The sequence below is a fragment of the Delphinapterus leucas genome, chromosome 15 (genome assembly GCF_059928025.1).
Source record: "Delphinapterus leucas isolate spDelLeu-1000000601 "Yukka" chromosome 15, BTC_Dleu_Yukka2, whole genome shotgun sequence".
Classification (NCBI taxonomy): Eukaryota; Metazoa; Chordata; class Mammalia; order Artiodactyla; family Monodontidae; genus Delphinapterus; species Delphinapterus leucas.
Window position 1 is genome coordinate 51,142,121 of NC_143143.1, and position 27,437 is coordinate 51,169,557.

The 27,437-nt window shown below is 41.3% G+C and overlaps 1 protein-coding gene across 1 annotated transcript in view; it reads right to left on the reverse strand.

The window, feature by feature from the left end:
• The window catches only part of PLCB4 (phospholipase C beta 4), a 158,661-nt gene that overhangs the window by 123,703 nt on the left and 7,521 nt on the right, over positions 1 to 27,437 (reverse strand). The window contains exons 2-4 of the mRNA XM_022556478.2: positions 7,117 to 7,197; positions 6,239 to 6,298; positions 5,082 to 5,225 (exon numbers count right to left, since the gene is read on the reverse strand). Of these exons, the coding sequence (XP_022412186.1) occupies positions 5,082 to 5,225; positions 6,239 to 6,298; positions 7,117 to 7,197 (285 nt within the window). The remainder of the gene's footprint in view (positions 1 to 5,081; positions 5,226 to 6,238; positions 6,299 to 7,116; positions 7,198 to 27,437) is intronic.

The following is a 27,437-nucleotide window of genomic DNA, read 5'->3' on the forward strand; positions in this document are numbered from 1 at the left end:
AAAAAATACCAGAGAACCCTTTTAGGAAGTGGGTGAACAAACAAAGTAAGATGGCTTTCTCAGAGTCAGGAAAGATTCCACGTGTAAAAGTTGGTCCTCCATGGAGAGGACATGAATTGAAGGTTGGCCCATCTGCTTGGATTAAATGTTTAAGTGAATTTTTCAGAATCATTGGACTGTAAGTATCGTAAAAGCCTGGGAATTAAGAACAGACTCAAGAATCTCAAATAAATACTCCTAAGCAAGTTCTGTACTAGAAACCCTCTTAAAATTTCTATTTCACTGGTCAGACCAAGACTTATCAGATGGCATAAAACAAGCAAAACACTCTGACCACCCAGGGAATGCCAAACCCTTACAGTTAATAAGCTGTTTTCCAACATGTTGTACCTTTTTGCTCTCGCCTTGCATGCTTACCATGAGTTACTTACATTTGTTTCCATACCTGTCTATGTATGTAATAAAAATTACATGAACCAGTGAAATATGCTTGTGGAAAGAAAGAGGGTTGTTGTTTCTTTTGGTGAATATTTGGGAAGATTTCTTTAAAGGCAAGTTGCTAAAATCTTTTTCTCAATCTCGATGTAAATAAGACAACTAAAGGATTAGGGAAAGAAGTCATGCAGTTGTAGGATTCTGTATTTTGATTTGCTCCATGAGTGCCTTTAAAGTCTCACTTGTACTTTAAAGAAACCAAACTGGATTATTTCAGGCAATGCATTATGGGCGAAGTATAGGCAAAAAATACATCAACCTCTGTGGTACATATCTACAATGGAATACTACTCAGCCATAAGAAAGAACGAAATAATGCCATTTGCAGCAACATGGATGGAACTAGAGATTATTATACTAAGTGAAGTAAGTCAGAAAGAAAAAGACAAATACCATATGATATCACTTATATGTGGAATCTAAAATATGACACAAATGAACCTATCTAAGAAGCAGAAACAGAATCACGGACATAGAGAACAGAATGGTGGTTGCCAAGGGGGAAGGGGTTGGGGGAGGGGTGGCGTGGGAGTTTGGGGTTAGCAGGTGGACACTTTTATGTATAGAATGGAAAAACAATAAGGTTCTACTGTATAGCACAGAGAACTATATTCAATATCCTATGATAAACCATAATGGAAAAGAATATGAAAAAAAGAATGTATATATATGTATAACTGAATCACTTTGCTGTACAGCAGTAATTAACACAACATTGTAAATCAACTATACGTACTTCAATTAAAAAGAAAAACTACATCAACCCCCACCTACAGACCCATACTGAATGCAAAGACCTCGGCCCTAACATTAAAAGACGGGTCAACAATTGAACCACATTTATATGCTTCAAGTTAAAATAAAGCGTTTAAGGTCTGTAAGCGTTATTTTTAAAAATGATGACTTGCTTGAAATAGAGACACAGATGTAGAGAACAAACGTATGGATACCAAGGGGGAAGTGGGGGTGGGATGAACTGGGAGATTGGGATTGACATACATACACTATTGGTACTAAGTATAAAATACATAACTAATGAGAGCCTACTGTATAGCACAGGGAACGCTGCTCAATGCTCTGTGGTGACCTAAATGGGAAGGAAATCCAAAAAAGAGGGGATATATGTATAGCTGATTCACTTTGCTGTACAGTAGAGACTAACAACATTGTAAAGCAACTATACTCCAATAAAAATATTTTTATAAAAGTGACTTGTGTTAACTGACTTCTGTGATAAAGTGACCGGAATACAGCTAGCTAAGAGGACAGATAGCATATTCCATGGTCCCATAATTCTATTCTAGGCTCCTAAGCTCAGGTGAAAGTGATACCACAGGCTGAGACCCAAACACCATTTCAGGCACACTGGGAAATCTTTACATTTCTCACTTGATCTGATCTAATGTATGAATTCTGCCATCATTTTGATCTGTGGTAATTAGATCTGTATTTTGTATAAATCCTCTCACTTTGATGGCTTGTGTGTTCTGTTAGGGATAGTAACATATATAGAGGCATAGGAATAAGGCAGTGGTGATGGGGAAAATGTCAATGCTGGAGGTGGTAAGTATTACGATCTGGATGCAGACAGTTAAGTTTTGAAATCAGGAAGTAGGCAAGATTATCCACACACGCGTGTATACATAAGTGAAAAATTTGTTCAACATCTTCCAAGTATCAATTAACCAAAAGGACATGCTCTAATAAGCATGGGCTGTCTAGTTTGGACAGTGAGATTAATATTTACATATTACATTATTAATGAATTATAAAATTGTAACTAATAGTTCCCAGAAGCTGAAACATTTAGTTTATTTAATAAGAGCAGGGTCAAACAGTATTGAGTTTGAATTAAAAATCCAGTACAGAATTATTTTATAGTCCTACTTGTTTGGCCAGCTAATCTTAAATTCAGTGGAAATGCTACTGCAAAAACACCCCAAATCTTATCTTTAAGTATAAATTTCCACCTGGAACATACACATATATACCACGTACTCATGAGTATAGGTTTCACATCATGACTTTTAAACAAAAGGAACCAAGATTGACAACAATCAAACCATGGAAAGTAAGAACATTATGGGCTTACTGATCTGAGCCACCTTCCCAGGACTGTACTTGCTCAGGGATGGGGTGGGTGGACAGCATCACTCGGGAAATCAGAAGGCCTGAGCTTTAGGCTGGACTCTGGCCTAGCCTGTTGTGTAACTGCTTGGCTTCATTTGCCACATCTGACAAATGAGGTGGTGGGAAGCTCTGCTTAATTTCCATCTCCAGCTCTAAAATTCTAGGACCCTGTGATCAGAATAGCAGGCACACTTTGAGGGCTTTGGATGAGAAAGGCCGTGCACTAAGCACTTTCCATGTAACAACTCGTAATCTATACAACAATCCTAAGAGCAGGCATTTTGGTATTGTTCTTATTTTATGGATTCAGAAGGTGACGCTCAGAGAGACCAGTTGCATGTCTCAGTCACACAGCTGGGAAGAGAAAGAGCACGGATTTAAGCCCAGGCAACCTGGTCCCAAGCCCAGGTTCTTAAGCTCATAGGAGTCATACTGTTTCTTGTAATATGACGCATTGACAAAAACCAGGGCATACCGGTCTACAGAACTGTGTTTTTGCAAAACTTCAGGCAGCTAAATATCTCTGTCTGATTAACAAGTCTTTTTCTTCCTGGGTGGTCAGCATGGGCTTCTGGGATTGAATGTTGTTATTGCAAATAGCAACCAGAAAGACCTCTGTAGCAAATAACGTAAGCGTGAACTCTAAGAAACGATGCTTGTTTAGATCAGCAGGGTTCAAGAAACCATTCAAACAAGGTGTTGATCTGAGCACAATAAAGAAAGAACTTGAAGGCAAAATCTGTTTCCCCAAAGCAAGGTGATCTGGGAAAACAGCATGGAACCAACCAAACCACCACAAGGACAGAAGCAACGGCTCTCATTTCACATGGAACATCCATTCCTGGACCCAAAGCCACAGCTGGGAGCTTCTCAAACTTTACTGCACATATGAGTCACTGGGGGGCCTTGTTAGAAATGAAGATTCTGAATCAGTAGGTCTGAGTGGACCCAAGACTCTGATGTGTAAGGAGCTCGCAGGTGAGGCCTATGCAGCTGGAATGTGGACCACACTTTGTGAGTGAGGGTGAAAGAAAGATGGTCTTGGAATCTGCAGAACTCAATTCTGTACCCATTAGCTCTGGGTCCAGGGTTAAATCTTCTCATCTCTGTTTCATCAAATAATCTTACCTGTATATTCTCTTCAGGCTCTAAATTTCAATATTTCTAATGATGGCCTTTCTCATTCGACCCTACACTGAGCTACCTGCAGGATCAATGGGAAAATAAAATGTTCCCCTTCCCAATCCCCTAAAGCCACGTTTCTGCAATGGTAGAGCAAAGGCCCAGGCCTCTTCACACATATTATGCAAAGATAATGGGCGCTCCATCCACAGGTAAAACCACCCTGAAGACAAATGACTTGCAGGAAAGTGATTTAAATTTGAAGCTCTCTACTTTGGCCAAAATCTCTTTGAGACTCACTTGCCAGGGCAATAGTAGGCTGGTTACAGTATTATGATGGATTATAACTCAATACTTTAATAGCTTATGGCGGGGGGGTAGATATCTTAATCACGTAGACCTGCACTGTCCAACAGGGTAGCCATTAGCCATATGCAGCCACTGAAATGTGGCCCATCTGAATTAAAAATACACATCAGATTTTAAAGGCTTTGTATAAGCAGAAGAATGTAAAATATATTAACTGATTTTATATTGATTTCATGTTAAAATGACCTATTGGGTTAAAATATGATATATTGGAATTCGAAAAGATACATGCACCCCTATGCTCATAGCAGTGCTGTTTACAACAGCCAAGACATGGAAACAATCTAACTGTCCATCGACAGATGAATTGATAAAGAAGATGTGGTAGATATATACAATGGAATACTACTCAGCCATAAAAAGAATGAAATCATGCCAGTTGCAGCAACATGGATGAACCTAGAGATTATCATACAAAGTGAAGTAAACCAGACAGAGAGAGACAAATATCATATGACATCGCTTATATGTGGAATCTAAAATACTGAAATTAATTCAACCTGTGGCTACTGGAAAGATTTAAACTACATCTGTGGCTTGCATTAGTTTTCTACTGGGCAGTGCTGCTACTCAAAGTGTGGTTCTCAGACCAGCAACGTCAGCATCAACTGGGAGCTTGTTAGAAAGGGAGGATTTGTCCTCACCTCAGACCTACTGAATCCGAATCTGCATTTTTACAAAATCCCAGGTGATTCCTGTGTACATTCCAGTGTGAGAGGCTCCTACAACATAACACAGTAGGTGTTCGGGCTCTTGGCATACGTGAGGGACGGGCTAAAAGGGTATTGTGCTTGCTGAATTTTCTAGACCAACATTCCAGCAAGGCAATGGAATCATTTTTTAAAATTTAAATTAAATTATTTTACAATTTAAAATATCTATTACAATTATACATGAAAAATTATGTGCACCACATATGTACATATGGGGGGGGGAAGGGAAGGAGGCTGTTTCACAGAGGATACCTTAGTTACTTCTGAATTTTCAGCCACCATGTATGTGAAACTGATGTTCACCAGATCTGTACCACTGCAGACACAAACTACCCGCCCTTCCAGGTCATTTTCTGACTTTCCAATAGCTTCAAGAGCAGCCAAAATTTTGGGATCCTATTGAGGTAGACAAATAGGAAAAAATACATTAGATCACAGAGCATGGCAGAAAGATGGTAAAAGGAAACTATGTTTGATGTAAAAAACATATATTAGGGCAAATTTTTTTTTTTTTTCTATCTAAAAATGCCCAGATATCTGGCGTTATTCTAAAAGTCCTGGAGGTAAAATCTTTAACACTACACATGACTGAGACTCATTTGGTAAGAAAAGTATTATAAAATTATCAGTTTAGAAGACTGGGAGGGAGGGTCTTTCTTTCGATTTCTCGTTGTAGTTATCGGAGGACTCGGACTATGGCAACAGGACAGAAAGGCTCTGACTGGGACCTGCTTGCGTCCACAAAGGTCAAAGGGATCTCTCACAGAGAACAGTCACGGAGGATTCAGGCAAATATGCAGGGCATTGCCACAACCAGCAACCACAAGTTACTCAAAAATGAGATTAAGTCTTTCAAATAGTCTGGACACAAAGAGTGAGTGTGTGCACCTCTAGGAGCCCTGGCATCCTCATCTGGAATGAAAACTGTGTAAGTTTACCCTAATTAGCAAAAAAAAATAGTGGTTTTGTCCTCCACAAGAACTCAGGGGGAAATACCAACAGGGTTACACAGCGATTGTAACTAACATAAAAGAGGGTCACTAAAGAATAAAAAACAAAAACAAAGTGAGGAACATAATTTCGTTTTGAACATTTAAAAACTTGCAGGGCTATTATGGAAAAGGGGATAAATACTGTGCTAGAATATTCTAGGAAAAAACATTTTTTAAATTCCTAGCACCACTATGCAAACAGCTTCTTATCCGAACAAAGCAATCACTGTGAAGAAGGCTGATTTATGCGCTCTTTCCTTCTTTTTTCTCTCAGAGGCAAACTGAGCCTTCAAGGTGAGCTAATGATGAGATTTCTAAACTGTGCCTGTTCTTCATTCCCAGCTGATGATTGAGGGGCAGTAACGGGTTAAACAACATTCTGTGTTTAGAAGACCAGCAAACACCAATCACAGGTACCTTTGGTGTGGCTCCCAGTCGAACACTGTTGATGAGAGAACATTCTAGAACTTGTCCTTCCTGCAAAGAGAGAATTTAGCATAGCAGTGAGCCTAAATTCTGCCAGACCTATGGCACAGACAAGGTGACAAATGTTTGTGATGATGAAGGCAATGCTGACTAGAGTAAGGCAGAAGCAGGATTAAAAACAAATAATAATAATAATAATAATAATAATTTCCAACAGACAGAAAGTCAAGGCCCCAAACATTCCATTTCAAATATATGTATGAATGCAACTTTGAATAATTATTTATAAAATGTTTATAAAATGTTACTTTTATACACGTAATAACATTAATACTGTATATATATTATTAAATATATGTGTGTACATGAAATAGTAAGTGGGACTATGCTAGCTTTTATATAACTCTGATTCTACTTTTTGTAAATTTTACCCAAAGGTTCATGAAATGTGTCATTGTGCTGTGTGTTAAGTTCTGGGGTATAACCAGATGAAAATGCCCTTAAATGCACCCCTGAGACTTCAGCTTGAACATCTCTCTTCTGGGAAACCTTTCTAACTCCCAAGACTTAAATCAGACTTGCCTGTTAAAGCTCTTGTAACAACCTGAACTTCTCTTTCACAATTCTCAATGACTTGTAACTTTTTTCTTTTTTTTGGATGCGTGACTCTGATCCTAGGCTGGAATCTATGAGGATCACATCCTTGACCATCAATGTATCCCCAACTCCTAGCATACATTTTTAAAAGTCTTGAACGAATGAATAAGCGTAGGGTCCATGCCCTCAAGAGGCACTCCATCACTTGTTGAAAAATGAAATGCCTTCACCCTGAGAGCAAGAAGGAGCAGCTTGCTCTTTCTGAGCCATACCTTGCCTTCACTTCTCCAGGTCAGAAAAAAGCCAAATTCATCCACTTTGAAGAGGCAGTTGGGTTCAAACACAAAGGATTCCTGTGAAAAAGAAATGTGTTGATCTGCATGACTCACACCATTTTGAATCTAATAAAAATGCAAATATCTTTTAGTCTCTAAACAAAAGAAAAATGCATCCTGAATCTAATGACCACATTTCTTATTATATTATGTAATGTTTTCATTTTGAAAATTTCTTGCATTCATTTTTGCATTGAAAGACTGATCAATTTTATACAGCATCTTCTTTTAGGGTAGTTTTAAGAACAAAACACACTAATGTTCTGAAGGTCACAGAGGAGAAATTTGCTCTAAGATCTTGGAAAAGAGCTCCTGGAAAGAAGAAGGACTCCCAAGTTCCAGCCAACTGGTATCCCTCCACACAAGAGGAATTGTTGCTGGTCTCTAACAAAATGTCAGAAATCAGGAGATCATTTTTTTAAGTCACTGATTTTTTTTTTTTTTTGCCTATACAATTCAGCATTCAGATAATTCCTGAGTTTTTGCTTTTATATTCAACCTCACTTGGTGTCCCATAAACCAGGACTTAAGCAAGATTTTAAGCTACTCAAAGTGTAATCCTTGGACCAGCAGTTTCAACCTCACCTGGGAGACTGATTGAATTGGCAGAATCTAGGGCTCCAGGCCAGACAGACTGAATCAGAATCTCTGGGGTGGGAACCAAAAATCTGTGTTCCAAAAAGCCCTCCAGGTGAGTCTAATGCTCACTAAAGTCTGAGAACCACTGCTGTGGACATCAGGAACTCTGTTGAAAACTACAGGATCAAAATTCAAATCAAGATGGAATGTTAGCCAAATGCAGGGGACCCAGAGCAGCTAAGTTGTATTTGCCAAAGGATTCCTGGTCTTTATTTTAGCAAGAAAGCAACACTTTTCTTAACAACGCCAGGGAAGTTCTATGTCAATGGAAGCAAAAGGGTATTCAGGGAATGAATCCAGATACCTTCTGCCCTCTGTTTGCATTACATCAAGACTTGGCACCCACGTGTCAACAAATCCACTTGTTCTTCTTGTGATCTAAAGAACTTGTCCTCCTAGATAATTACAACACTGCTATAGAGAACCTGCCTGGCAAACAGGAGCAGGGTGTGACTTCAAACAAAGAGCAATTACTGGATTCAAGATTTTAACTGTAGTCCAGACTCTCAGTTTCACCCACCAAAACATATCTTTCCAAATTCCAAGGAAGCAGCAACATTCATCAAGGTAAACCCAATGTCAAGAGGCTTGGCCACCTTAACGTGTCCGAATTTAGAGTACCAGGGGCCCTGAACAAAGCCAACTTTTAAATTTGTTTGGGTAGTTTTCGAACAGGTGAGGAATTATCATAGGTATTTCAACTCTGTACCAGGCTCGTGCTTAGCACTGTAGTCACAGAGATGAGTGAGACGAAGGAAGGGGCATAATGTGACCTTTGCTTTTGGAATCAAAACCCAGTTCTGCCACTTGTTATTTACCTTCTCTTGTAAAGACCCTTTTTAAGTCTTAGAATCCTTATCTAACAAAAGGAAGTATTTATACCTACCTTTTAGGGAATGAAATGAGATGATAAATTTAAAGTACCTTTACATTTTTACCATGAATGTGAATCACATAGTTACAGCTCAGCAAGTGGTAGCTACCATCCCTCACGTGTGGTTCAGGTTTATATTTTTGGTAGCAAATTATGAACAACATGAAATTGCCAGTATGTGATGTCTTTGACCCACAAAAATACACTTTTAGATGGTTCAACTTTTTAGAAAAGGCTTGACCCAGAAGTTGACATTTCAGATGGGTCTTAGAGGATGAGCAGAAGTTATCCAGGTGAAGCAGCATGGCAGGCATGTAGGCTTGACCTGCCAGTGGGGACTTCTGAGGAGCTGGTGTGGTTAGAACATCTTAAGGGGATGGTAGGGGATGAGACTAGACACATAAATAAGGCTAGATAAGAAAGGTGTTGTACGTCATACAAAAAGGTATTGAACTTGAATGAAAATGTCTTATATCATTACTGACTGAGAAATGAGAATAATCAATTAATTAAACTATGAGAATGAACACATTTTAGAATACTTCGCAAGTAATATCCTAACGGTAATAAACAATTTCAGTGTTCAGAAGTATGACCTAAAGTGGTATTTACAGAGTAGATCCACAATGAATCAGCTACTCTCATTATTATTTACTTATGTGCACCCTATCCAATTCCAAATAAGGATTTGAGATGATCCAGGAAATATACATGATAAATAAGAATGATTTTCCAGCTTATTTTGATGTGGAACTTTCAGTTCCTTGGCCTTCTTAACTGCAAGGAGTTTTTTCTTTCCTCCTCTCTCAATTACTCAGTACCCTCAGACCTTACCATCGCCATCTGGAAATCTGGATTCCTAAACATCCCACTCTTGGACCCTTCCATCTGATGTTTTTTAGCCCCTAGCTCTACAGTCCTCACTCTTCTGTATTAATTTGACTTCTTGCAACTTCCTCTTCATTAACCCTGCCAATCTCTCACTAACCACCAGACTTCTCCTCCTTTTACTTCCATCCTTGTCTAGCTTATTTCCATGGTCCAATATTACAATCACTCCCTCACAGACACCCTCAACTCCTATGTCTCATTTTCTGTTTTCTTGGCCAAAAAACTAAGTCCACCCTGTCCATTTTTTTATTGCTGAACTTGATGAAAGAAAACCACAAAACTGGACTGTCTGGCTTTGGTTTAAATTCAAGATTATCAGCTTCAAAAGGATAGTCAACATGACTTTCAACCTTGTAATTCTTTCTTAAAAGGTTCCCCACTCTTTGAAAGGCCTATCTCATTGCTTCTTCTCATACCCCTTTACTCCCAGCCAATTACTGGGCTTCACTGATTAAAGGAAACTCTTCAGATGCGAACTTTCTCCATCTTTACTCCTAATAAAGCACACTTTCTCCCATCAAAGGTCAATACCCCCATTTCTGCTCCAGATTCAATCTTCTTCCAGGTTCCATCCTCTTTCACCTACACAAGGATTTCAGTCTTCTGTTTATCACCACCCAATACTCAATTTTTTTCTCTATTAGATCATTCTGATCAGCACACAAATATGTTCCAGCCATCAACACTTCCTCCTTCATTTACTCCCTCATGTCTCTCATCCCCTTTCAGGGCATAATATCTTGAAGAGTCTTTCTCTAGCCATTGTCTCTACTATCTCCCTTCCCTACCATCTCTGACCAATTCCATCTGCCCTCTGTTTCTATCACTTGCTAACATTTCTCTGCCAGGTCCACCATGACTTACGTTCATGCTGCCAAATGCAGTGCGCGCACTCCTTTTCTCCTTTGATTTGATCCCTGAGTGGCTGACTATTCCCTCCTTTTGGAAACTCTGGAATGTTGATATTCTGACTGTGTTCTGTTCCTTTAAGTTCTTTTCCTTCTACACCCAACTTCCACATGTTCCACAGGAATTGGCTCTGGGAATTCTCATTTCCACTACGTTCCTAGACCTCCTTTAACCCCAGGGCTTTAATACCATCTATTTCTTGATGACTCCCAAATTTGTAACAGCAGCCCAGTCTTCTCTGAGTTCCCAATTCAGACATCTAACTCTCTACTTGACATCTCCACACAGATGTCTCAAAACTAACATATCCATAGCTGAATTCTTTACTCCTCACCCTTATCTCTCTAAGTCTCTCCATCACAAGACATTCTGGGCTCAATAAATGTCACTAGTATCTATCCATTTACTGAAACTGAGAGTCATCCTTTTTTTTTCTTTTTTTTCTTTTTGGCCACACTGCTTGGCTGGCAGGATCTTAGTTCCCTGACCAGGGATTGAGCCTTGGTCCTCGGCAGTGAGAGCACAGAGTCCTAACCACTGGACCACCAGGGAATTCCCCTAAGAGTCATCCATGACTTTCTATTCTTGATTTCATTTTCATAGCATTTTTCATATATATCCATTTTGCTCCATCTCCACTACCACCACCTTGGTCCAAAGCATCACCATCTCTCCCATGGACTGATCTTCCCACTTCTACTCTTTCTTTCCACAGCAGCCATGTTGATTCTCCAAAGTTTTAATAAGTTCATTAAAATCATTTAGTAGATCCCCATCATATTTAGGATAAAATCCCAACTCCTAGCATCTCCCATGGACTGATCTTCCCACTTCTACTCTTTCTTTCCACAGCAGCCATATTGATTCTCCAAACTTTTAATCAGTTCACTAAAGTCATTTAATAGTTCTCCATCATATTTAGGATAAAATCCCAACTCCTAGCATGGCCTAAAAGGTCCTGCATTAATCTGGGTCCTAGAGACCGGATCTCACACCACTTTCTGCCTTTGTGTTCCCTCTTGTTCATTACAACCATCAGGACTCTTTTCCTTGAACTTCTTAAATTCTTCTAGCCTCAGGGTCTTTGCACTTGCTGTTCCGCCTGCCCAGAAGACTCTTCCTACTGTCCTTAGCTCCTCTTCATCCTACAGGTCTTGTCTTAATTATCCCCTCTTCAGAGAGGTTTTCCCTTACCTCCCTAATACTTTATTTTCTATTTTTATTTTCTATTACAGTATCCTGATTATTTCCTTGCTTGCAACAAAACACTGTCTGCAATTATTTCACTATTTATTGATTTATTGCCTGGCTCCCACATCAGAATATAACCTCTGTGAGCGCAGAGTCCTTGAAACTTTCTTCTTCACGTTTGTGTTCCAAGCACCTAGCACATCAAAGGCACACCGAAACTAAATTCATGGTCTTAAAAAAATAAGAAAAGAATTTTTTTTCAAATGCAATATATCACAGTAGGCCAATATATAAAACATAAACAAGAAGCTACTCAAGTTGAGGGGGCTGCACCAGGCCCAGAGCCCATCAGGGTCAGTCCCTGGAGGGCTGCCACGGACAGACATACAAATACCAGGGCACCACCCTAAGGCTGTCTGCCTAGAGGAAGCAGCACCTTTTTCTAAGTCATACAAGCTCATCTTAGAGGTTGGGTGTGGCCCCTGCAAAGAGATCCTTTGCAAAATGGGTTAAGAACTCTAAGGAAGGAGAAGAAAAGGCAAATTTGCAAAATAAGGACAGAGTAAAAGAGCTTTTAGAAATACTTGTTAAAAGGTCCTACACAATGAGAATTAGGTGCCTATTTGGCACTGGGCTCCCTAGCAACAAAAGCAAAAGGGGAAAAAATATCATTTACCAGGTGTCCATTTAGTTCATAGATAAAAAATATCAGATGTTAGGAGAATCAGCTGCCAGAACAGAAATTCTCCAGTGAGACCTGTAAGGAGCTGTGACAGATGCTAATGACAAGGTTTCCAACAAGGCCCATGATAAACTTGTCGACTGTGACCAGAAAATTCTCAGACCAAGTGGATTCAAACTACCCATGAAAATCAGAGAACAGACCTGAGGGGTATGCGGCAATCAGCTGAAAGGACCTGAAACCCAACCTATTTAGATTTCTCTGCACCTCCCACACATTCTCTATTCTTTTCCCCTAATAGCAGTTTTAAATTTCACACAGGTACCTACTGACCAGAACTTGGACTGTGGCCTCGTGACCACACTGAGGCTATAATATCCCCAGTTCCCTTGTCAGGAAAATCTTCCTCCAGACTTGAGCATGGCAGGGGAGATGTCAAAGGAAGCTGGGCCCTTGCTCCTTCACAAATCTGTTTGTTTGCAATTAACAGATGGTAGTGGGATCCTCTGGTAAGGATGCAAACCATAATGTAACTTCTTCCAGGGGGCTCAGAATTTCAGTTCTCATAGGACTTGGTTAAAACTCATTAGTCACGCTTTAGAGCTCAAGGAGTAGTTAACACATCCAGCCCAAACCAGCTCTTGCCTTTGGCCATTGGGAGAGACAGTGTGAAAGGAACAGGAACTCCTGTGAAAGCGGACAAGCTGGTAATTGGAGGGCATTCTGTTTGGAAGAAACAAGAAGCATCACTTTTGCTGGAATCACTACAGTTAGAAGCTGTTCCTGCCTCAAGGATCCCTGTTCTGAGGGGTTTTTGCCCCTAGGGGCTTCCAGAGATGCTGCCCCCATTGCATCAAGGATAGAGTATATTTAAAAGCCGTGGTCTCAGCATTATCTTTTAGTGTATTTTTCCCCTAACACTTGCTATTTCAACATCATTCAATATCACAATTTATCTTTCAAAGATTCAAGTTACTTTCAAAATGATTTAGATTAAAAATATGTTTCCTTTATTTCAATTTTATAAGTGATTTGGTTAAACGACATTTCATACCATTTCTTTGCATAAGGAGTGGTAGAGATCTCAGCAGGCCAAATACTGTAAATAGGAGGAAAGTATTTGGGTGGGATTTCTAGATAACAGGCAATAACAGGTGGTTGATTTTATTTTAACTGTGATTTGTGGTTATTTCTTACCTTTCCCTCTCCTGCTCTCTCACCCACCATTACTACTTAAGTTAACTGTGAATGACTATATTTTTCTACTGTGGGGTCTGCATCATCAAACAGGGAATAGTCAAGTCTCACTACTGGGAAGGGATAGTGATTTGGGGCTGGTTAATAAACATGTTAACTTCACATTATTTCAATTAAACATTAGCTGTTCTGGGCCTCTTTTGTGCTTGTGATGGGTTGGGTAGATTAGAATATAGAAGGAGTGAAATGAGTGAGGACTTCCACATTCCATCATGAGGCTCCTGATTTCTGAGAAAGTGAACCCCTAGGAGGTGCACTGGGGCCCAGACCTTGTAGCTTATCCTTCCTGGGTTTGACTGTCAGCCTCCGCACCAGGCATCTGCCAGAGATTCTTGCACTGGTGCCATTTCATCTCTCCAAGCTTCACTTTTCTCACCTGTAACTTGAGAAAACTGATACCAACTTCACATGGCTCTCAAAGTTGAGAAAGCCCAAGTGTCTGGAATGAGGTCAATGCCAAATAACTGGTAATAGTTAGGAGAAAACTACTGTGTAATTCAGGGCTACTATCCAACACTCTTCAACAGATTTTCTTTGATGATGCAAACGTGCCAGATGAACACAGCCCGACGTGGAGGCCATGAAGGTTATGTGGGGCTATGAAGCCCTTGAAATGTAGCTAGTGTGACAGGGGCCCTGAACTTTTCATTTTCGTTTAAACAGCCAGGTATGATTAGTGGTTACTTTATCAGACATGCAGTATTTAGAAATAAGGGGAAAAATGTTTGAAGGAGAGTCAATTCTTTAAAGCTACAGTGGATAAATAACAGACCTGGGATTCAAACTGGTTTCTCTGATTCCAAAGCCTGTGTCTGTTCTACCCTGTCAACCTTGCCGAGCAGGTCCCACTCTGCCTAAAATCAGTGGGTGTTTGGGTTGTCAGTGAATGAACACTGCCTTGGAGGCTCCACCTTTGGGTAAACATGGTTTGATCAACACTGGAGGAAGAGAAAGGGCTTTGTTAAGGCTGAAGAGGGACAAGTGAAGTCTGAGTTAGAGAAAGGCCATGACGGGTCTAACCAAATATAAATAACATTATAAACCACTACCACCAAAACAATGCTAACTAAGCACGAGGCAATGGTCTGAGCTTTGTACACATTAACTTATTAACCGCCCAACTTCCCATGAGGGAGCTACTATTATTATTCCCATTTTACAGAGGAGGAGGCCATTGAGGTATGGAAATTAAGCGTCTTGCCCTGTGTCATGTAGCTGGTGGGGCAGAGCTGAGATTGATGGCTACACCGAAGCAGGCATTTGCATCACACCTGCTTTGAGACCTGTAAGTGAGAAAGAGACATTGTCAGGGAGTGGGCCCAGGGAACTGCTCAGCATCACATCTGAAGGAGGCTTTGCTGTTCTCCTTGTCACTGAAGGCCAGTAACCATCACTCAGATCAGAAGGGCTTTGGAAATGTTTCAGTTCTAGTTACATCATTTTTAAGGATTCTCTTGTGAACTCCATGAACTGTACAGACTGTATTTATTACCGGTTGTTGTAGAAAGCTATCAGAATTTTTTCTTGGATCCTGGTATTAAAGAAAAGTTATTTTTCCTAATCTGTTGCGTTCCTTGTAATCTGACAGACAGTTTGAATCCTATAACTGTTTTTCTTTCCTGCATTACTCTGGCCACCATGATCAAAAGTAGCAAATCTGCAGCTCACTTCTTTCAATTTTATGGGACATTTTTGCTGCCCATAGAGTGGCTGCCTGTTAATTTTACCCCTAATTTGATGTACTTTCCCATTTTTTTTTCTGTCTTCAACTTAAATCCCTAATGCATTTTATCTAGTGGCACCTACTTCTGTACTACAGCTGACTTTGGGATGTGGAAGAAACATTTGTAAATAAGCACGAAGCCCATTTCATGAACACCTGAAACTACTGGGCATGTTACACTGGTTTTAGGGTCCAACAGACCTGATCCAAACGTGGCTGGACACTTACAGGCTTATTTGAGCTTTGTCTCTTCATCTCCAAAAGCAGGGATGGCAACATGAACAATAACACATCTTACAGGCCACCTGTGGGCACTGCAGGGCTTGTTGCATAACCTGCACCCATTACATTATTACTGATTATCAATATAAGAACACAGTGACAGTGACTATGACTCATGTTGCTAGTATTGTTTATGATGAATCATCCAAGAACCAAATGTGGTAAATGCCACCTCCCCTACCTTACAGATTTTCTCTGAGGTTAGCAAGTCTCCCAAGAGGACACAGATAATATGTGGCAGAATTATATCTATCAGTACATGATGGTGGGGAGAGCATCTCTGTCACGTGGGTCTTCATGATGAGCAGTGGTACCGTGCGCGCTTATTTCCACTGATCCAGAATGCAGATCGGGAGGTCTACACGTGAGGATAACCCAGAGCTTGTAAATTACTGTGGAGCTAGACTCGCTAAAGTGTGGTTTCTGCACAGAGAGGTCAGGCTTTCTTCTGTGCCCCAGCCAGCCTCAGTCCACATCAGGCACAGAGGGCAAGCCATCAGTAGGAAGTTTTAGTCCTTCCTTCTTCAAGGGCGTGTCGGGGAGTAGTGACCAGAGGAGACCGTCCCTGGGTTGGGAGCCCCTGCCTTGCACCTCCTTGATTTCGCTCTCAGGTAGTGAGGGGCAATCAAGAGATTGTTAAGCAAGTTTTACAGGTGCTGGACCTACTATCTATCTTGGGTTCTCAATTCCACAGAAGCAGAAATGAAAAGTTCTCCTTCTCAGGAGCCAACCGTGAGCATTTAGAGAGCTGATTTCAGCAATGATCGTGAAATACAGCGAACGCTTATTCTGATAACAAGTAGAAGGATTTAATCCATTCATTTCATTTTATTCTGACCTCAGAAATGAAGAACATCATCAACTTTCAAAATGACCTGGCTCGGGAGAGTCGACGAAGGCTGCTGAAAACGAGCAAGAGGAAGGAACAGCACCTTTTCTGACTTATGTCATCTTTTAAAAAAAAACTGGGGGCTTCCCTGGTGGCGCAGTGGTTGAGAGTTCGCCTGCCGACGCAGGGGACACGGGTTCGTGCCCCAGTCCGGGAAGATCCCACATGCCGCGGAGCGGCTGGGCCCGTGAGCCATGGCCACTGAGCCTGCGCGTCCGGAGCCTGTGCTCCGCAATGGGAGAGGTCACAACAGTGAGAGGCCCGCGTACCGCAAAATAAAAAGAAACTGAAACTGGGCCTGACGGTGTTTGTTATTAACAAGGGCTCTGACATATCCTTGGCTCTGTGAGAAGCTGATCAGCTCTATTAGGATCTGAATTTGAGAAGAAGAAGGAACTGCTCAAATGATCCACCTGAAAGAGTCAAACTCTGTATTTCTGTCTGCTCACTTTATGGTCCTCAATATTTAGGAATCTCCATTTTCTCTTTTACTTCCCGATAGAGATGTTGAATCTTTGGGACTTAACTTTTAAGGTCTGCCAGTTTGAGATGTCAAACTCTGTATCTGTCTCTCTTTGTCCTTCCCTCTCCCAGAAGCATCTCTGTTGTGGGCATTTTGAGGCCAAGTATGAACACTTAGACTCTGCGAGGGCTCTTGTCTTGTAGCAGGGCACTGAGACAGGCTCCCTGATTCTTGCCAGACAACACTTGAAGAAATTATTCCTAAGATATTCGGCAATTACCTCTCAGAGTGCAAAAAGAATAAGAAAGTCAACAAAACATGCCTTTCGATGGAGTGGGTGGTCACTCAAGAAAGTAACTTTCTTGGGCAGGAAAACTGTCATGTTAGTCAAAACAGTTGCTGTAGCAACTAAAATGAGAAAAATGAAAGAAGACCAGCTTACTCAGAGCCAGGGAGGAAAAGAAATGTTTTTCGTAACAAACATTTACAACAAACATTAAAAACATATGTCACCACCACCGCGACACACACACATCCCACCCCAAAGATTCTCTCCTTGAGCCAACTTTAGTCAGGCTCCTCTGAATTTTATTCCCAAATAGGCCTTGACTTTGGGACTTCTGTGTCTGTCTTTGCATTGCCCAGTGTTAGCAAGAATCCTGCTAATAAGTTGATTTAGCTAGAATCCTACACCCTCAGTATCTGATCACCCTTAGTATCTGATCTGGTTCTTCAACCTCCACCATCTCCCAGGTGATGTCTGATCACCCTGGCTTGCCTTCAGCAAGAATCCTATTAGGGTGGTTTAGCCCAAATCTCTCCTTACCCCTGATGTTTCCTCTTAGTAATTCTCCATCCACTGACCCACCCCCCAACCTGCTCCTTGGCTATAGATCTTTTTTTCCTTATTGTATTCAAAGTTGAGTTCAACTTCTCTCCCCTCCTGCAAAACCCCCATTGTAGTAGTCTCCTGGACACAGTCTGTCTTATTTTTAACAAGTGTCATGAATAATGTTTTCTTTAACATCCTCCCCCTTCAAAAAATTCTAAGAACATCAGAAGATGTGCTTTGCATAAGTGCTTGAAACAGGATCATAAGCTAGTAAATCCTTCTTTTCAGTAAACCACTTCTAATAAAAACACATTCAGTTCCAGAATAATAAATTACAACGAGCCAGGGATTATACATATAGCAACACAGAAGACATACATCTGAAGAGGCTGATCAAAGAAATAACATTTTGAACTATGGCCAAATGGAGATGACAGTCCGTGTTGAATAGAGTCACTGAAAGGAAAGGAATCTCAAATAACTTTCACGGAATTTCCCTTTGAATATCGGCATTACCCACTTAAATAGTCCAGCTTGTAAAAATGCATTTTTTTGTCACTCCCTTTCCACTTTTATCTTCTGAAATAGCTTATGTTTAGGCTTCAAATATACACAGTCCCCACTGGCTCTAAGGACCAATCCTGGTTCTATCACTTTTTATTGTGTCTAAAGGAGGTGCAGAAATCACTGGCACATGCACATGGAGGACCACGGCTACCAACCTAGAGAATTCTGAGCACAGACTTGGCTTCAGAAAATTGCAGTCCAAAAGTTTAGTACATGACTCTTCTACCCTGAGAGAAGGGCTGTTGCATGAGTTGGGTCATCTAGGAACAGACACCAAGATGAACTTGATTGATTACGGGGAATTGATTGATTGATTACAGGAAATGCGTATGAAAGAGAAAGGGGAGAAGAAACAGGAGTAGGCAGGGAGAGCCTTCAAACCACATTGGCAGGACTAATGACTGTGAAAGCAGAGGAGGGAGGAAGGATGAGCAGGTAGGAAGGGTCTCAGACTGCAGGGCAGCTGTGAGAGCGTCTCCGCCAGGTGCATGGGAGCCCCAGAGCAACAACCACCCACCAGAGGAGCCTCACCTGGGGCAGGAAAGGGCCGGCTCCAGTCTCTGCCATGTCACTCATTGGCTGGGAGCCTCGGCTGAACGCCGCAGGGGTGAGGATGCTGCAGCGGAGGCCGTCCCACTGACTACACTCCTAGTGAGTTTTGTCTTGGAGGGAGATGTAAATGGCACAGCTCCACAGCTGCCACAGATGGGATCTCTTGCTAACCCTTCTCCAGATCACCCTAAAGGAGCTCCAGTTCCAGTTTCTTAGGACCCTTAAAAGTCTTTACAAATTAGGAACCATTTAAATAACAATCAATTTGAGTCCCAGTTATGTAGCCAAGGAATTGCTGGATCATCAGAGATGCTTATTAAATATCTGTGAGGTGATGAATGAATTCCCTGCTGGGGACATAGCAGTAAACAAAAACAATGTATCTGTCTCTTGGTTTATATTCTATGTGTGACTTTGACAATGAACAACAAGCAAATAAATAATATATCAGGAATTGATAAATGCGAAGATAAAAGAATCTAAAGGGTAAGGGGTGTGTGTGTGTGTGCACGGGCACATGCGTTTTTTTAAGTAAGACGATGAAGGCCTCTTTAGATGAGGTGACTTTGAGGAAAACTGGAAAGAAGTGAGGAAGTAAACCAGGAGAACTGATGATACATGGAGAAGAGCAGTCAGAGCAGAAGCTGCAAGTGCAAAAGCCCTGAGGTTTGTGTCTAATACTTCCAGGGAACATCAATGGGACAATGAAGTGATGGGTTTTGTAAGGGATTTGTAAGGGGACAAGTAGGACCCTGGAAATTATTTGGAATGAGGTAGGAAGCCACTGAAGGTTTAAAGTGGAAGAGGCATATATTCCAACTTACACTGTAAAAAGATCCATCTTACCTATTCCTCAACATGTCTCTGTGAGGTAGGTATTATCACCCCCATTTTCCTGACAAGGAAGCTGTGGCTTAGTGCCTAGTGGGTTTAAGACTGGCTCATGGTTAGATCTCTTGAGCAGCAAAGCCCAAGTTGAAGCTATTTCTGTTTAACCCCAAACCCATGCCCTTAACCAACTATGTGTACTTCAAACTCTTCAAGAAAGAGTTCTCTGGCAAAGATTTTACCCTAAATACCACTTAGTACAAATCCTTTATTTGCAAACAATATCCTGGCAACTTGGCTCTGCTGAGCATCCAAAAACTAGGCTCCTTTTTGCATCTCACCAAAGTTGAGAGAATCATCTGCCCTTTTAGGTACTTGGAAGAAGACAGTCCACAGTAGGAGAGCACTGGAGGCAGCAGCAAAAGTGTCCTCAGGGTGACTCTTCAGTAGAAAGAGTATGTTGGCTTACATTCTTGGGAAGCTATTCTGGCTCAGCCTATCCACTTCATTAAATGTTTTGATGAGGCAGGATTTCAGAGCAATTGTCTACTATTTATGGTTTTATGAATAAGCAGTTTAAAAACCATGTGTTTCTTATTAATTTATCAGAATCAATATTCAGTATTAAAGACAGGTTTCCCTGCTGAGGATATTTTATGTCTATTTCTATTGATTGAAAGGAAATGTAATAGAATAGGGAACTCTCTTCAATATTCTGTAATAACCTATATGGGAAAAGAATCTGAAAAAGAATGGAAATATGTATATGTATAACTGAATTACTTAGCTGCACACCTGAAACTAGCACAGCATTGTAAATCAACTATACTCCAATAGAAAATAAAAATTAAATTAAAAAAATAAGTTCATCACATTGTAAATCAACTATACTTCAATAAAAATTGTTATAAGTAGGTAAATAAAAAGTAAATAAAAGATTTCATTAAAAAAGGAAATGTAAAAAAAAAAGTAAAGAAAGGAAATATTATATTCCTTTCATATAGTACATTTTATCTAGTTGTGTGGGGTCTTCTCCCCCCAAAATGTAAAGACTAAAAAAGTCCTGCTTAGTACTTTTTTATCCTTAAATGCTGATTTTCACTGATTCGAAGGTAGAGGTATTAGTGTTTTTAGGGTTGCTTATGAGGCAGTTATTTGCCCTTAGGGGCAAATAAATGAAAAATAATTTTTTTGCCCATCCTCATTTCTTTAGCAGAATCCAATTAAGAACTCCCGGCTGTAGTAATATAATAATTATGGTATTAAATAGATAAAGCAAATCGGTGACTAAAAGAGTTAAACAGCCTTCATTAAGGAACTTCAGAAAGTGTTTTTTCAATAGGTAGCTTGGTTTTTTTTTCAATCATACATAGTTCCCCAAAATATGTTTCTTTGTGTAGGGAAGGAATAAGATTTCCTTGACCTACTTAGGGTCCCTGGCTGGGTCTGAAAATTAAACTGACAAAACAGATCAGCAGGAGAAGAGCATATAAATGTATTTAATATAAGTTTTAGGTGACCTGGGAGCCCTTATAAGAAAACGAGGACTAGAAGAAACAGTTAAGCTTGAGTATTTTTGTGCTGGGTTTGCAGAAAAGTAGACAGTTGTGGAGAAATATGAGAGTCAAGGAGTATGAGGTAAGTGTAATAAACTGGGAGGGGGGGCTTTGGAAGGCCTGTTTGTTCAGATTCTTCTCAGAGCCCCTTTTTCTTCAGAAGATAAGGACCCCCCTTTCATCCAGCAGTAGGAAGCATACCTCTCACATGTGGGTTTTATGACCTGTTTCAGAGGAGAGGAGGGGAGTAGATGGGAAGGTCAGAGTGACCTTCCTGCTTCTATTGTTTTCTCAAACTCCTTCACCTTAAAATACTCAATATACTAAAGGTGCCATATTTGGGCGTGGCATATTCTGAACCCCATCATTTGCAAATGGCAGCCATTCCAAGATGTCAAGTCATCGTACTGATAGCTGTGATACCTGTATGTTCTCTTCATCAAGACATCAGTTCTGGAGACTGGCTCTGTCCATGAATACATGTTGGGTAGTAGTCAATTAACTGATTTAAGCTTCTCTTTCCCCACCTGTATAACGTGGAAAACAATCTCATTTAATCCTCGCAACCATCTGCGGGTTTAAAGAGATGATTGACGTCAAGTGCTTAGCACTGTGCCTGGCACCTAGAGGAGCTCAATAAAATCTAATAGGTTCAACTCCTCTGGAAAAAAGAAAAGTCTCTTTTAGTGAACAGTTTTCCCCTGTTTATCTGAATTGCCTGTTTGGGGAGATTAGTTGTAAAGGACTTTAAATGGATTTATTTATTTATTTATTTATTTTTCCTTCTAAGGAAGTCTAAAACTCCTTCCCTTGCCCTATGCCTAGTGGTTCTTAAATTCGAGCTGCATCAGGATCACCCAGAGGGCTCTTAAAACACAGACTGTTGGAGTCCACCTGCAGTTTCCATTCCCAATTCAGTAGGTCTGGGGTGGAGCCTGTTTTTGGCACTTCTAACAAGTTCTGCATGTGCAGCTAAGGCTGCTGCAAGGATCACACTTTGAGAACCACTGCAGGCTAGCTAGCATGGCATCTTTCAGCTCAGCCTGTGAACGGTTATGTTACCTCAGGTGAGGTGTTTAACCATGTTAAGCCTTGATTTTGTAATCTGTAAAATGAGGCTACAAAGACCCACCTAACAACAGGGTTCTTAGGAGGCTTGAATGAAATAATGTCTGTAGAGCATTTACACAATGATACCATTTGTAGAGCACCTGGTGAGGGTTCACAATGGCAGATATTTCTACTGCAAGTGAGGTAGGAGGTAGGTGGGCCCTGGCTGGACAGCTGGTATTTACCAAGTGAAGTAAAATTAGAGCTTTGTTTTCCTTAGACACGCCAAGGACAAAGTTAATGGCAGGAGCTGAGCTCTGCTGGAATAAAGAGATAAGATGACCACTCCTGAGGTCAAGGAGAACTCCCTGGACTGCACATGTGTAGAAAGGCTCCTCCGGGGCCAAAAGGGGGGGGCACCACCCCATTAATAGGTGATCTCAAACCTCCCACAGGCCTCTGTGCTGGAATCCATCTTGGCAAAAACACACACATGCATGTTTGAGAGGGTCCTAGGACAGGTGAGGTGTGGAAAAGAAATGAGATAATTGGCCCAAGGTAAACAACGACCTGGAAAAACTGCCCTATATAAATGATTTAACCGCCTCTTTGCTGCACTCCTCATTAGGGAGGACGCCCACACCCTTTCTCTTTGGGTGCGCATCTCTGCCTTGCTTCTGCCTTACATAAACAGTTTCCCTGTGTGCTCTCCCACAGGTTGTGCCGTGCTAATAATAATAAATGTTGTACCTGATTTTACAGTTTTTGCTTCCTTGAAACATTCTTGTTTCCAAATGGGGCAAGAGCCAGGGCCTCTTTGCTTTTAGCCTTTAGCCCCTGGTGGACTAGTGGCTAGAATTCCTGGTTTACATCCAGGCTACTCAGGTTCAATTTCTGGGCAGGGAACTAAAACCCTGCTTTTCAAGACCACTTGCTGCTGTCTCTCTGAGAACATAAGGACTGAAGAGCATCCTCCCTAAAAAGAACCAAAACCAGTAACAACGAAAACATTTATCATCACTTTTAGCAGCAGGGAATTCATTCACATGAAACTGAGTTTAAAGAAATGCCATTTTCTTACTTGAGAAGGGAGTTCAAAATGATTCACTTTAAAATATGCTGTATATTTCATTTGACTGTTCATTTGTTCACACTTGAATGAACTCCATTAATTCAATGGCCAGGCCACACGCATGAACAGAGTGTGATCCCAAACAGAACGCAGCCAGGATGTTCTCTGGGCCCCATCGCCATCAGGCTGGAGATCCACAAGGCTGCACTCATCAACCCTAATTAAAGAATGCCTGACCACAGCCACTGACCTCCTGCTCCCCTGCAGCTATAGACAAGATTTGAAGGAGCAGATACTGTGCATTTTCCTATTTACACTCAGGTAGAAAAAAAGCAATAAAAAACTAGCACTGTCTACCTGAAACTAACATGATATTGTAAATCAACTACATTTCAATTAAAAACAAATGTTAAAAACAAAAAAAAAACAAGCACTGTCATTTTAGCCACTGAATTTTAACTAAATTCTTTAGCATAGCAGTCATACTCCAGAGACCTAAGTAGCTCCTCAGCTAGCTCCTTATATTTGATTTACTCATTATTTATACACTTTCTTTTTGTGTTGTATTGTTTCATTTTGTTTTCACCAGCTCCTTGTAAATTGAACGCCCGCCTGGATTTCCTTCTCTAGCTTCCTAGTGGATGCATGTCTCATCTTCCCACAAATAAGTCCTTCCTACACCCTTGAATAGCATGAATCTCAAGTATTAGAGTTTTCCATGAGACTGACTCAGACACCATTTCATGGGTGAGATGCTCCTATTCCTCCAGGGAATAGAGTTATCTTCTACCTTTGTGAAGAAATGTAAACCCAAAGAAACCTCACAGAGAGGGAAAAAACATAAAAGTGAGAAGAGTAAGCAGAAACAAGCAAACAAAACTGGAGCATCTTAGACAAGAGCAACTGATTATTCAGCAAAAGCCAATACAGTTATAGAGAAAAGGGAACAAAATTGAGGAAGACTAAACTGAAAATTTAATAATACATTCATAAGGGAAAATGACTGAGCTAAAAGTAATTACCTGAAAGTATCATCATCACCATCCAAACTAATTTGTTATTCATTTCTATGTATCATTATTCGTCTTCTAAGCTAGGTGTCTGCAGACCACAGCCCTGTTTTTGAAAATAAAATTTTCTTGGAACACAGCCCACTCATTCATTTACGGATTGTTGAATGTTCTATGACTGCTTTTATGCTACGAAGTTAAGTAGTTGTGACAGAGACCCTATGGCTTGCAAAACCTAAAATATTTAATATCTGGTCCTTTACAGAAAAAGTGTGTTGACCCCTGTTCTGTGCCTTTTCAATGCAAGATGACTGATTACATAAAGAGTACCTACAATAACCGTGGTTGACTGCAGAGAGGGACACACTCCTTCACCCCTCCCTGAATCTCGCTGCTCGCAAGGTGACTTTGCAGCCCCTCCCAATGTCCCCACTTACTTTGGTCTACAGCATGCAGCAGAAACTCGGCTGTGTGCAGGAAAGAACAAGCTCCATCTGCTTGCAGGAGGATGACACACCAGGTGGGGTGGAGATGAGAGGGTCCTGCTAAGACCATCCTAAATCAGCCAGCCCCCAGTTGGACCAGCAAACACTTGAGTGTGCCCATTCCAGCCCAGATGGCTGACCCACAGATTCAAAGACTACATAAATGGTTGCTGTCCTAAATCACTGAAGGGAATTAGAACGTGCCATCCCAATATATGCCACTTTGCGTATGGATTTTTCTGAGCCGAAGGCACTCGAGAATCAACAAATGCAGAAAGAAACCTGGTCAGAGCTTCCCTTATCTAATTAAAGCAGAAACTTCTGAGGAATAAAGCCTTCCATATAGCCCCCCTCCAGGGTGTTTTGTGGCCATGAAGAAGAAAGTCAGCACCAAGATGTGTCTGCACAAACCTTACTTAAAATAACCCTGATGATCCATTAGTTTCACCATGTATTTACCGTCCCACAATTTTCTGCCCCTAGAAGCCCACTAAGCTCACTAAGGCCGGTGAAAGGACTTGCCCAAGGTCATAACTTGTAAATGTCAGGGTCAAGGCTCAAATCAGAGTCTTTTGTCTTCAAGTGCACTTACTTCCCAGAATTTTGCAAACCATACAGACCTTTCCTTAAACACCTCCTGCTTGGATGACAATGGTCTCTAAACTTTGGGGGTCTGAGAGCACAGATAATGTTATTAGCACTGTTATTTCAATGGGGGGTCTAGAGGAAGGAACAGGTCTGGGTGTTCTTGCAAAACCCCGGCTGATACTAGCCCTTGCAGCTCCGGATTGTTTCAGCGTGATTAAGTGATTAAGTGCTCAGGCTCTGGCCACACCTTTCTTACCATATGAGGAAGAGGTCACAAGATGATGAGAGAGGTAACTGAAGGCGGGTGGGTGTAGAATCATAGGATCCTTAGGTGAAATATAATACATACTCTTCAGACCCACCTACCTTCCTAGCTCCCCTTTTCTAGCACAGAGATATTAAGAAAATTGCCTGTAGAGATACACCAAGTAAAAGCAAGGGCTAAGATTCCAGCTCACCTTCCTTAAATTAAACTTCTGGTGTTCTCTAACCGTACTCTGTACCTCTGGTGTGCACTTTGCACCCCGCCCCTTACAAATCCATTCTCCGCACAGCTACCAAAGTAACTGTCACCAGAACGTAAACCAGATCATGTCAGTCCCTGTTGAAAATGGCTTCCCATAACACTCAGAAAGAAATCCAAGCTCCCCATCCCAGTCCTATGACCACTGAGCCTCATACTCAGATGTGCATCCAAGACTCTTAGAGGACTAGTTAAAACATACACTGCTGGGCCCATTCCCGGAGTTTCTGATTCATCTATGAGATGGGCTGAGAATGTGCATTTCTGATAAAGTTCTAGGTGATGCTGGTTTGGGGACCACACTTTCAGAACTGCTGCTGTACGCAATGAGGCTTCTGCCTACTTCTCAGACTTCTGTTCATACCATGCCCTTGCTCACGACGCCTACTCCAGCCAGGATGCCAACAGCACCCCTGGGAGTGGAGGATGGAGGAAGGAAGAAAATGCATCCATTTGTTCATCCTCTTGGGTAGTTTACTATGTTTGTCAATTCTCTTTTTGTGCAGTTTATTTTTAACTAAAACTTATGTGATTTCTGTATATGCAAAATGCTTCTGAGGTACAACAGAACATACAATGATAAGTACTGTTCATTTCATGAAGAAGAACCACATAAGCACATCCATAAATTACCCCTTCTCTGACATTCTCTGTGCCAGCAATCAGAGCCCACCCAGCTTCCTGGGCTGGAAATCCCAACTCGTTTTACACTTCTTACTCTCCCTCACCTTCTACATCCACCAGGTTAGAAAATCCTCTAATTCATTTCCATCCTCCACCCCTCCTCTTATTTCCCATGTGTCTGAATGACTGTCTATCCAGCCATTCAATCCCACCTCTACCCTCCCAGACACAACTAATCAGCCAGACCCACTTTCCAGTCATATTCAGACCTCACTCTTTCCTGCTAAAAAATATGCATCGAAGGGTCCCTAGAGCCTTCAGGATCTAGTGCCAATGCTTGGGCTGGAAAGTAAAGCATTTATGGTGGGGCACTGCTCATCTCTGCAGCTGCAGCTCCTGCCTTCACCACCTGCCCTCCTACCCCAGACAGACAAGCCATGCCCCCCATCCCGCACCCATGCCCTTGCAAGAGCTCGGACTGTCCCCTCATCTTAGCTGTCCTTTGATCCGCTAATGGACTCACCCACCAATACGCAGACCGAAGGGGGCTTGCTCTCTGAGGCCTTCTCGGTCAGTCCCCTGGACCCACTGCCCACCTTGGTCTCCTCACCCCACAAGGGGTACAATCTGCCACCTTCCTCATTGCAATGTGACTGTGGGGGGAAAGCACAGGGGTGAGGGTGGTAGGACATCTGGGGCCACATGCTGAGGGCCTGCAGTATCAAACCAAGACATCTGGACGTAATTTGGTGGACAATAAAGTGATATAAC